Raw genomic sequence first — 13,596 nt, 5'->3', positions numbered from 1 at the left:
GAACAAAAACGATAGAATAACAGAATGATTCGGACTAATATATAACCTATTTTGAAAAATCAGGATGAATTAGGTAAAATAGATAAATAAATACATAAGCCACGATCAATCGTAATTGATATGCATATTTACTTTATTTCGGCTTATTTATAGAGTACGTTCTGTATTTCTCTTTATTCAGCATTTCTAAGTATTAAGTTTAAAGGTAAAGAAAACAACTATTATATATTGTAAAAAAAAACAGTGAAGCAATCTATGGTATTAGGTAAAGAAACAAACTACATGCAGTAACTGCATGCCCCAGCACTTTCGGAGCTGTTGCTGCTCATACACGTACATTGTAAATCTGTTGTCCCATTTAACAATTATGTGTCACGTAAGTGCATACCAGTCACACGAAGAGGAAAAGGAAATAAACCACTACTAAGAAGACCGGATATGATCAGCTCACATCGATATCCGGTTGATCATTCTTTGTCATCATTATGTACTATATATGAATACACAAGATTCGGACTTTTGCAATATGTATGACGATACCTAAGCCGCAACATCAGTCTAGAATACACCTCCAAAAACGTCACATCGTAAGTAAAACTTATGTCATCATCTATGTCCACTTTTCAATGTCAATTTTTATTTTGAGGTAAGCTTCAAGCAGTTGCAGCAATTTCGGTATACACAAGCGGCATTTCCGTTTCAGCTGCTATATTAATTGTGTATTGATTAAAATTGCTTTAGAATATTCAATATCCTATCACTTTTATGAATGAGAAAATTTTGATTTTCATTGATTATTTTTTCAAAACATTATCAAACGATATTAGTCATTGGTATGTTTGTATGCATGTTTCAATGGATATGAATTCCTCTCTTACCAATAAAGATGCTCCACTGACGATAGAGCAAAAACTATATACAGTGTAACTCATTTGGACAATAATTAGCGTTTAATCGTGTATATATACATATATGTCGAATTGAAGTTCCAATATGGTTTTATGATTATTCTACAAACTAAAATCAATGATCCTTATGAATTTATCTTTACTTAATTTTGTTAAACTATGTAGTGTTTCGAAAAGCGTACATAATTAAAATATATATAAATAGAACACGTAAATGTGATTGACTGAAAATAGCCTACTATATATCCTGATACGACATTGGTGATTTAGAAATATCGCTATGAGGTTATCAACTCTATCATTTGGCAAAATTTTGTATGACAAATTACAAATATTACGAAAACATAATAATTTGACTAACACCACAATACATATGAAATAACTTGTATTGGTTTTGCTCTCTGCTCAACCAGTCACTCATTCCATATATAGGGCGTATATGTTTCCCGGGACGCACTTAATTGTTTCAGGTACTTTAAGTCCAAAGTAAAATGAGAAGCTCGAACTTTTCAGTAATAATAGTGTAAAGTAAGTAAATTTTGTTACAGAAGAAAAGAACTAATTCGACTGCTCCTGTTTTCAATAGAGAAAACTAGCGATTTGTCGGCGGTGTAACATCTTTAAATGAGTATTCCTTTTCCATGTTACATAGTGATCCAGTGAACATTAACATAATCCACTAATATTGGTATTTGGAATCAAACCTGTTATGCTGCTATCGTTAACAACAACACCACACATATCTTTGACTCGATAGTCGGGATATCATTTGTTCCAACAGTTTTAACAAGCTGATAACAGTTCCTCAAATTCCTTTCGATAATCAACTGTTGGCGGGAGTATAATACGAAGTAGTGAGCTCTTGTCAGTTTCATCACAATCGGGTCTCATGACATGACGTACATTCGATTTTTGTATTAAAAATCTCATCATTCAACTTTTATTTCGATTTAAAAACCCAACAAATACTGCATTTTTTTAACCATGAACAGTTATACTCTTCTTTATATTAGTAATTCACTTACAACACGCATACCATGAATATTTGTTTCCGGCCAGTGATGATTTTCATTCTTAAAATAAATATCAAAAGCTATTAAACTATTTTCTCCATTTAGAAGTCAATCAGGAAGCCATAAAATTGATAAATAACATAACATATGAATTAACTCTGACGCTAGAGTATAAAATTGTCAACGGAATGGTTATAAAACGGAACGAGTCAACATGTGAGCGAATGAAAATGCTTATTTCATACAAAATTTGAATTTAGATGAACACGAAATTAATGAAAAACTTGTTTGCGTTGTTATGGCTTAAGAATATTCCCAGCAATTTAAACTCGCGATTCACACAGGACAGTTTGATTGTGAGTTTTCTCGAGTATTAATTTTCGGAAGTGTTAATCATTCGAGAAATACGAAGATATAAAGTCATGGCAAAATTAGTATATTTCCTTACATATTGTTTTGGTATCTAAAGCCAAAAAAACTGTTATGATATATTTGACCTAGCATCGCATTTGACTCAATATTTTTTCAGCACATTCAATATGCAGAAACAATACACAAGGTTAATACAGCGAGCTCTTTCTGACCCAATTGTGCGCTCAGGCATGAAATTGTCGCATAGACTGAACTTGTTCCAGGCGCTGGAAGCTAAACCCATGGCGCCACGTGAACTCGCAACACAGCTACATATGAAAGAAAGGTAAGCTTAATGAAAACGGATCCTTTTTAGGCTTAGTGGAAATATATTATGTATTCACTTTATTAAGTTATATCTTTATTTTCTTTAAGTAGTTTTGAATAGTATACGTAGTTATTTCTATAATTATATCACATATTTTATTCAATTTTCATGATGAACATATAATACCCCTTAATCTAAAATGAATTAGATACTATTATTGTAATAATATATTATTTCTGTATAAATAATAAATTGAAATATACAATGTTTCTACCAAACCTTCATGTAACCGGCATTGATAGTAGAAGAATGATATAGGCATTGCGCCTGTTGTCTTATTCTTTTGAGAATACTTTGTTATCATTTATATTTGTATTGATTATAAATTATCTCTGAAATTAAAAAAAGGATCCCCACGTATAAGTACTGGATATTTTTTTTTTTGTATTTTCATGAGTTGTCAGCTTTGTCAGAAGTTGACGCGAATTATTAACAGTTACAAATATACCCCTTTCAAATGAATATTTAAGTAAATTCATAATAGATAAAAAAGATATATTCAAACGCTTTAAAACGGACACAGCTGATGTCATATGATCAGTGTACACGTATCCTCTGATTCAATGCACAATAGTGGATAGTAAGAAGATCAGTAAGCCGCGTTCAGCTATTTTATAATACATAAACCGTGTTTAAATATTGTAGCATACATAACCAAATAAGCCGGTATTCAGCAACAGGATAAAATGATCAAAAATCACATAAAAATAGAATGTCAGATCAAGCCATAAGCGTAATTATAATTACATCTTAAGGCTTAAGAGTCATATCAGGCCCGTTTATAGTTTAGTTCAGGAAGCTATGGTGTTAATGCTCAAATAAAATAGAAAAAAAATGCGAAATTGTATTAATAATGTACTCAATCATGGAAATTCATACCACAAATTGTATTCAAAATTAGAGATAATCTCTTCAAAAGCAAATGCCTGTGATCACTGGCAAAGCATTACTCTCACAAAAACAACATATCGTAGTGTGAAGTTTCACATCTTAAATGATCGCCATTTTATCAGGTCATCAGTGATAGTGAAACCGGACACGGGTATAAATACAAATCCAGATTAGGACACAGGTATAAAAAAAAATCCATATTTGGTTTGATAACTATTTTAAGACTTTGCGTAATACATTTTGGTTTGTTAATTATATACTATAAATTAAGTTAACAACAAAACTATTTGTAATAATGATATAAAAACATATTAGTATTATATGCTTTTGTTTTTCATGCTTCATGATACTGTTTAAAACATTTCCCTCTCACCCTTGTTGTCCTGATGTATTACATAAGACACTAACTATTCTAAATTTCTGCAATTCTATAAAATGTCTGTATCTATAAAACCCATGTTTTAGGTTTGTTTGGGAGCTTAGCCAAGCGATGATGGCTTCTGGTGTTATTGAGCTGAATAAATCCGGTACCTTAGCCATACCGTCAGGGTGTAGTAAACTCTTACTGGAGGCCACCGATAAAGCCAAATGGGAACCACACTTAGAGAAGACCGTGCCGATCCTTGAGGATTGTTTTATGGAGGGTGGCAAGTCTGGTTGGTATACAGAATGATATATTAAATATGTTATTGATACGAGTTTGTGGTCTCATATTAGTATGGGGAACGCCACTATTATCTCGAGTTGAAACTGACACATAATAGTCATTCTAGATATAGGGAACGCCACTATCATCTTGGGGCACACAGAAGCCGTTACAGAATACTTGATTACTTTGCTTTCCAGTTTCTATAAAAGGTTATTTTTAACTTTTTTTGGCAATGTCCGTTTATATTAGCAAAACTGAATTGACTTGTAGGCTAGACCGTATTCTCGATTTTATGAAATGGCCATAATATTTATTTCGTATATATACGTCTTAATGTGTCATTGCCTTTTATGTAATGGACTAAAATCTTGGTAAAATCTTCAATTGTAATTTTTTACTGCTTTAAAATAATTTAATAGCATTTGATCAAAAGTAATCGTGGCCTAATGTGGACTTCATATCGAAATAATCAATTTTCTGACTTCTTCTGATCCTATAGATCATCTATAAAGAAAGCCTGCCTTTATCATCCTATACATATATTATAACCTGTATCTGATTATTGCAGGTTACAGCTTGGATGAAGCACCATATATACTTGACCTTTTGAATAAAGTCCGAGACCCCTACACGCCAAGCCTGGTTGAATCGCTCGTCGGTAACATACAAACCTATCACCCAAGTAAGATGATAATTCAATATTGATGTGGCCATCATCTACTGTTACAAAATACATTTCAATCTTGTTGAAACAAATAATTTCCTAGTTTTGTTTGCGGTGTGCCGATTTGCATGTTGCAAGTATGTTATAAAATATCCAAATGTTCCATTTGCACTTGATAATGCAACGCACATAAAAGCGAAATAAGCAAATGTGTCCACATCGCCAATTCTTTCATTTTCACAGTAATTACATATTTGTATCTGTTATTTTGTACCCAGCTCCAGAGAAAATAAAGCATATTCTGGATGTTGGCTGTGGATCAGGAAGTATTACTATGCCTCTGGCGAAAGGCATGCCGGGAGTAAGTGTCGTTGGATGTGATACATCCGCGAAAGCTCTGGAATCTGCCATAAAAGCCAACAAAGAAAAGAACCTGACATTTTCCCTAGTAACCGAACGCGGATATCCGACGTCTTGGATGGCGAAGTTTGATGTTATTGTCCTATTTGATGTCCTGCATGACCTCCCTTACCCCAAGGAGACGATGGGTGACATTATGAAGGTATTGAAGGATGATGGAATTCTTGTCATAATCGACCCCGATGTTAGCAGCGATCCATTACAGAACGTTGGTAATCTGCATGCGGCCAATGCCCTGACCTTCAGCGCATTTTACTGTGTGCCGAGTAGCTGCTGTTCTGCAAATAGTGCAGCTCTTGGTATAAGTTGGGGTAGCGATAATAAAGAGAAATTTCTCACCGCACAGGGGTTGACAGTTAGGAATAGGGTATCGCTGCTGAATAGTCTGTTTTTCCATAGCTTTGTTTGTGTCAAAACATCTTCAGTGGGAAAGGAAAGGAAAATGTAATGTGACCATAAAGCGGACATGACAACAAATTATAAATATTGACTAAGCATTCTAATACAAGAACCTTTTGCTGTAGGGGACATCAGCTTATCCAAATATTCTACTTTTAACCCAACCATAAATATGGAAAGAAATGATGATATATACTCTTTCATTCGGTATTCAAAATATTATATTAGATATGCTTCGACTTTCCGACACTCTCATTGGCTGATACACTGTCACATGGAGGGCGATATTTAGCATATCGACTCGATGTTTCCATTTTTAGAAAGCATATTTACTCGATGTTTCCTTTTTTAAAAACACCGAGTCAATATTATACAAATATAGCATTTTGATGAGGTCGATACATGGTTATATCGACCAAAGAAAAAATATTGACCGAGGACGTAGTCCGAGGTCGATATTTTTTCTGTGGTCGATATAACCATGTATTGACCGAAATCAAAATTCTATAATTGTTTTATTATTTTTCTGGATTTTTTACATTTTGAAATGAGTTTGAAACTTAATGAACATCGCATTGTAAATTCTGCTTCGTGATGACAGTTACAATCCTATGATTTTGTAATAAGTATAATTCAAAAACAACATATGAAAGCAGTATCAATTGATGCACTTCAAGCTTTTATTACATGAACCCGGTGCATGCGTATCTGTAATCCATTAAACATGTAACTCCATGTCTTTAGGACACAGTCAATTAAATGTATAGTTTGTTCTCCGTTGAAATAATACACTTCGACGTCAAACATATATTAACAGATTCAGATTAACATTAAGATACATGCTTAGTACTCCATTCCGTAAAATAAAAATCGTATACATACAGTAGGATTAGCCTAGGCCTAATGTTGTAAGTAGCCTAGGTGGAATTTAAAAAATAAATATCAAACGTATTCACTATTCAATGGCTCCAGACGCTTAATGAATGTTATTCGATTATTTCCTACTCTCCTACCGTGTTTATATTGAAACTTTAAAAGCTTAAACTGTAGTCATCAGCTGGAAGTCATCATCATCTTTGTTAGAAACCGAAACAATCAACGTCTTCTGTCACATGGTGGTTACGCTTCAAACTCAGGTCATCAAAGCGTTTGTTTCAAAGCGCCAGGAACACGAAGCGTTTTGGTAACGTAGACGATAACGTTATCTAAACATAACCGTGCAAAATACTTTTTTTATAAACTACTTCTGGAAAAATCGTGCAATATAGTTTTTTATCGGTGATCACGTGGCGTGTATTTGACCAATGAGAAGTGACAAAAAATCCTGAAAAATAATAAACCCTATTGTGACCTCACACCCGAGTCGATATTCCTATTTTGAAGTCACTCCCAAGTCGATATTGCGATTATGACGTCACAATAGTGAATACCCTGACGTCGAGGTCTTCGGGAAGATGTAGTCGAGCCATTTTCCATGCATTTCTATATTACTTAGTACGAAGCAAACAATTGATATAATTATCATATCTAATATAAAAATTAAGGACCTTTCTTTCGGTCCATTTGGTGTTATATTACCCTTGTAGAATTTCAAATAATGACCTCGGGCTTCGCCCTCGGTCATTATTTATTCTACTCGGGCAATATAACACCATATGGACCGCAACAAAGGTCCATAATTGATATTTATCACATACTCCGCCTGATATTTCGCCCGTGTAATATTTTTGCATATGTCACTAGTGTAATATGACCTGGAGCTATTTTAATTGGCTGGAAATTCATTGTGACGTCAGACAGAAACAATAAAACGACGTTAGCAAAAATGACGTGACGTCAGGACAGCGGGACAAAATGGTGGTCTTTGCTTGATTTTCGGAATACATTTTGACGTGAAATTTTTTGTTATGTAGGTATTTGGAGTTATGTAATAAAAAGTATCTTAAATTTGTGTTCAATTTGTGTATGAAATAAACACTCATGTAAGATCCTAAATGTAGTCTATTATGATATATTGTGAAATAGTATAATAAAATATTTGAATGTAGGATATTTTGCATTAAATTGTATTTTGTATTTGAACTTAAATGTTTCGTAATTTTCATGCTCACGAATCAAGAAGAGCTTTTGATATTCTATTCACAACCAAAACATTTTGATAATTACAGTACTTATAATTCATAGATTTTATTTCTACAAACACAAATAAGTGCTGAAAATGATTTTGGGCGTTACTGCCAATATTTACATCGAGGTCATAACATGAAGCCAAATTATTGCGTATACTTTCACCTCACATTTTCATTGTGTTATTAGTAAATAATGTCTGCAAGTATGTTTCCATCTGAACAGACAAAAGTCATAAAACAAGAATGTTACAATGTATACATTCTGTGGTGTAAATGGTTTACAATAGATTATTGAAGAAAAAAAATAATATGTCAAAATATCCGCCCTGTTATGGCACATATAACTTTAAACACTATCCCCAGAACAGAGTAACTTATGGAAGATAATACATTAGTATACTCACTGTTTTCTTTGTTATCGACATTTAAGATAGTTTCATGGTAAGGGAGATAAATCATGTCTAGATGTGCAAACATTTAAATGAAGGTTGTGTTGATAATTGTGTTATTGTAATAACATAATTATTATTGTTAAAACGTTGTTATTTGATTTAAGATATTGTTCATTGACATCTAGATTATAAAACAACATGGAAACATGAATTGACTTTACAAAGTATCTGTTACGCAATTAATATAACTCCATGACAAAATTAAAACTTCGAGACGAGTTTCATAAACTCTCATAAAATAAGCACATATTAAATATACTTTTTATTATATACAGCAATCGATTTCGTCAAAATGTGTTGTAAAAATCAATCAGATGCCGATCACATCACGTTATTATTTATTGACGTCAAGTCAATTCTTCACAATAGTTTTCCAGCCTATGAAAAGTGCTCCTGGTTATATTACATTAGAAACATGATAACAATATACGAATGAAGTCCCCGGGAATCAGGTGGATAATGTGATCGATAGAGATACATGTAGATATACTCCTGGCAACAATATATTTTATAGTCATAATTCGTTGAAATATAACCGCACGTTGTGGAAGCAACAACTTTAAACACAAATAACCGCTATAATCCTCCATATTGAATATCATCACAGTAGAAAAACACTTTAGTTTGCGTTAGAGGGGAGTACATTTTAGTCTGTTTCAATTTTGGACCCATTTTTTTTTCTGTTTTCTTGTTCAATCAAATTTATCACACATTGATGAAATATATATACATAAGGGATGTACGTGTGTTCATTCCTGAATGAGCAATGCCAAAAAAAAAAAAAATAAATAAATAAACAACAGAATTTCTCTCTTGTAAATGCGCTATTTTCAGCTGCGCGGCGCATTCCTAAAAACATTCAACCACGTAATGTTCAAATCTTTGAAAGTAAGAAATTAATACACACAAACTAGACTAAAAATGTCCATCAGGAGATTATACTATTTCAAAAACTGTCTCTAAAAATATTAATTTGTTTATATATCTTAGCAAGACAAGTAATTCAAATTATTTTGTGTTACACAACAATGTGCCGATGGTGTGTTTCCGGTATGTTCAGATCGAGCAGTGTTGCATAATGGTATGACGACATTCACAATTATGATTTCTAAATGCAGAAAACATTAAATTAAAAAAAAGAACCGTGTTAGGAATGCATTAAAATCATCAAAATACATTGTAAAACTCATCTCAGCTATTCTTAATGGTATATTTCTTCCCCTAGACCCCCAAAACAACAAAATCTCGCGCCTTCGGCATTCACAAATTCATCAAAATACATCGTAAAACTCATCTACGCCATTCTAAATTGTATCTTTTTACCCGAGAAGACCCTCCCCCCCAAACAACAAAATCTCGCGCCTATGGCGCTCGGATATTCATCAAAATGAATCGTAAAACTCATCTCAGCCATTCTAAATCGTGATATTTTTCCAGAGTCCCCCAGATCACCCAACACAAAATTCTCAACTTTCGGCGCTCGCACGCTAATTTGCATATTAATTAATTTCCTGTAAACGACGCTACTGTCTATAGATGTGAACAAGGATTATAAGTAATGATAAATGAAAAAAAAGTATAACAAGTATCTCCTGTGTGTGCGGGGCCAGCGGAGTGGTGGTGTTGGTGGTGGTGGGGGTGGTGGTTTGGGGTTGGGTTTACAAAATATTAAGGACCTTTGTCCCCCCCATTACGTTTCATCTGTCTACGCCACTGAGTTATTAAACCAGGTATACACCACAGAAATATCTCTGAATGGTATGCTTCATCGTAGACTATAAAACATCAACAGTGTCGTTACCGTAGAAAGAAAGTGGTATAAAAATGTGATTAAAAAACAAGGATGCGTCAAAGTTTAAGCTACAAATTAACTTACTGGATACTTAAGGCTTTCCGTGGATCATGCCTACAAAAACAATTTCGGCATAGCCACTTTTTATAAGATAATAGAATCACAAATACAATGTACAAGCTTAACAAATAATCATATTGACGACACCGCCTTACGAGATTTTCGTTATCATAAAAATGACGTCATTCCGGTGAATGTGACGTTTAATTCACTGGAAGGTTCCAGTTCTGGGTCAAGTTAGAAAATGTTCCGTCAGATATGGAACAAATTCACGCGATCGTATTGATGGATAAAGCACAAGTTTATCCGGCAGTAGTTATCGGTCAGTATGTGGGACAGTTGCAGGATAAATATATTATTCACGAGTGTATAAAATGACAGTGATAGTAACACATTTTTCGTAAAAAATATTATTTAAAACAAACATTTCCGTTAAATATCTAAAAGAAATGACTTAAATATTTAGTATACGATTTACTCAAATGAATTATAAACACAAATTATAGAATATTTAACAAAGGCTAACCTATTTTGGCATGTTTGTGCAGGAAGTTTTAGTGAAAATGAATACGACGAATTCAGGCCTTTGGACCTTTTTAAAATCACAAAAGGAAAAAGTTGTGTAACTTTAAGTAACATGTTTCCTCACCTTTAAGCATCGTAATCGTTTTATACAAGATTTTTTAAATTCCTTAAAAAATAGAAGACAGACTATAAGACTACCCGAAACTGCTAGATATGCAATACTCTCAAGTATTACATCTAGTAAATCTCTGTCTTTCTTATGCATTTTGGCTTGTTCTATTCCAACTTCATTTATCAAGTTGTAAACTAATGCTATGGTATTTGACAGTTCAGAGGAGAGAAAGATGCAAACATTCAGTATGGACATATGTACAACTTGGGTGAGGCTATCACAGGATTCCTGTAATGTATACGATTCTTAAAGATGCCGTCTATGTTTACGGTATGCTAAGTGCTTTCGAATGCCTAAACATTCTAATAAAATAAGGAAAGCGCATGGCAAAAGCTGCAAAACCAGGGTTTTCATAAGTAAACCAAAAGTATTTATAAAAACAACCCACTTCAGCGCATTACCCTCATACATAGTAAACATAGTTGTGATTTCCTCATTAGGGATTTGTTTGGATTGAAGTTTTACAGATTATCTACTGCCAATTATAAGCAGTATGGGCAAGTGTAATGACCACACCACGATAAAGCAAACAGGTGTACAATATGACGTATTTAGTTTTCATATAATTACGTGCCTTTAAGGGAATGGTGACTATAACATATTTTTGGATAGCGATCCCTATTGTTAAACAAATTGACATATTGTGGCAAATACTCGGGAACATATCTATCAAAAATATTACCAAGACACAAATATCGAATGGTAAAAAATCATCGTCTTTTGTGTGGAAAATTATATAGTAAACAACAACCGGCAAAGGAAGTAAAAGTCTTAATAAATCGACACTCGACTTCATACGCAACAGCAATACATTACAGTTCGTGGACATATTGACACTAAGAATGAACAGTATAAATGTGTTAGCTATTATCAGCATAAATCCCAAACAGGGTAAAATACACCGATAAAATAAAACATTCCATGGTGAATCTAAATACTGATTCTCTATACTGAAGACATATTCCCGTACGTAATGGTACTCGTCACAAGTGTCCGGATATCCTCTCCGTGTACAAAACATCTCCAGAAATTTCCATTTCGTTATAATGGAACCTGTGTTTTCAGCTTCGAAACGTTCCACCATATGTAAACAATCCATAAACTCCGCAGACTTGGTATCATTGAAAGTTCCCTCACACAATCCAAACGCTCGGCCATACTTCTCTGAACATTCCGTATAGTCAGGAATCTCATTTTGAGGCGTAAGTCTATCACAAAGTTTAATAATTTTTTATAACCATATCAACATGCTGCTCGAGAACTCTTCTGTGATTGAGTTAAAGAAAATGGTTGCTTCAGTTATGACCCAAAGACAGAAGTTGAACCGCTCTTCACCTAAGTACGCTTTATTCCAATCTGAACACAAAGAAACAATGGTGGCATTATCCGTTTTGTCTGAGATCAGCCGAATTCGTCAACAACAATCAATCCAATATATCGTATATAAACGTTGATGATCGAAAGAATTTTTACATTCTTTCAAAGCGGATTCTGTGTCAAAAATCGCATCTGATGTCTCTATATGTAAGGACGAAATTTGCTTCTATCCCTATAACTTGGTATTTAAAACTAACACAAAATGGTTCTCGGTGTGATAGCTGTAGTAAGCCACGCCCTTTAGCGTGATAAAGTAAGTATATGGATAGTGGGGTTCGTCTCGGGTAACCGCGCCATCATGTCAGATCACTACCTATGTAGCATTTTCCTGGATTTGGCTTTAATAAAATATGGTTTATTTTGTGTCACAAAAGACAATACTAATTATTTTGTTATATTTTTGTTGATTTTTGTTTCATTCTGTCTTTCCATTTACAAAAACTTGGTACATTTAAGCAATAAACTGGTACCAAATTGTAGTTTATAGTCGATATGGATACAATTTGGGTGACAGATAAATAGTATTAAGTGAAAGCTTTGATTATTGTTTACTGGCAGCCATGTTTGTTTACAATACATATGTACCATGTATATCCCTACACTGACCGCATCACTGTAAATTGCAGTACATACTCTGATATTCTACAATTTGAATTACTTGTGACATATAGACACATGCTTAACACAATGTAAATATAACAAGATATATTCATCCATATTCTAAAAACACACAACAAAAATGCGCTTTATATAATGATAAACTACTTACGTAGTTGATATAATACTTCTTGTTAGTGGATTTCAAATTCTAAATTCATAAACAGAGAGGAAAGGATATTTCAACAACCCATTAATTAGATCATGTTTTTCTATGTTGCGGTAATACTACAGTGTTTAACGATCATATTGTTTGTTTGTTAGATCAAATGCATTTTAAGGACGGCCTCTCTTGTATTGGCGAGTAGCGTGTATAGACTGCGGTACATATCACTGAAGCATGCTGCTACAGACACCAAGCACACCGAACACAATACACTGACGACGGGACCCGTCTTCCTACTCCCTTTATGCTGAATGCTAAGCAGGGACAGAAACTACCACTTTTATAGGCTATTGTGTGTCTCGGCCAGAGGAGAGAACCAAGAGTCTTCCTCAGAAATGAAACTGATCTTATAGTTTTAGTGTTTGGTGAAACAGTGCACAACGCTTCAATCACTTTTATCGACAAAAGTACATGTACACATTGCATATTCCGGCGGCGTTGTCTCCCTTTGCACGTCTCAAAATCAGTTTATAGCGAACAACAAGATTGAGCCCAGGATAGAATTTTAACCCGGCCGCTGATTGGCTGGCTAATTATGAATTTCAAAAGTAAAGATGTTTTCTGACAGGTAATTATTCCTAGA

General features: G+C 33.8%; 1 protein-coding gene across 1 annotated transcript; it reads left to right on the top strand.

The window, feature by feature from the left end:
• Positions 1 to 304: 304 nt before the first annotated feature.
• Positions 305 to 7,630, top strand: LOC138329285 (S-adenosylmethionine-dependent methyltransferase Rv2258c-like). The gene is made up of 5 exons (XM_069276150.1): positions 305 to 587; positions 2,451 to 2,618; positions 4,017 to 4,207; positions 4,769 to 4,882; positions 5,143 to 7,630. Exons 2-5 carry the CDS (start codon positions 2,461 to 2,463, stop codon positions 5,730 to 5,732), a joined length of 1,053 nt encoding a protein of 350 aa, XP_069132251.1. The 5' UTR covers positions 305 to 587; positions 2,451 to 2,460; the 3' UTR covers positions 5,733 to 7,630.
• The last annotated feature ends 5,966 nt before the right edge of the window (positions 7,631 to 13,596 follow it).

The sequence above is a fragment of the Argopecten irradians genome, chromosome 8, assembly GCF_041381155.1.
Source record: "Argopecten irradians isolate NY chromosome 8, Ai_NY, whole genome shotgun sequence".
Lineage (NCBI taxonomy): Eukaryota > Metazoa > Mollusca > Bivalvia > Pectinida > Pectinidae > Argopecten > Argopecten irradians.
The sequence above is the reverse complement of the archived record's forward strand: the minus strand, read 5'-3'. Positions and strand labels throughout refer to the sequence as shown.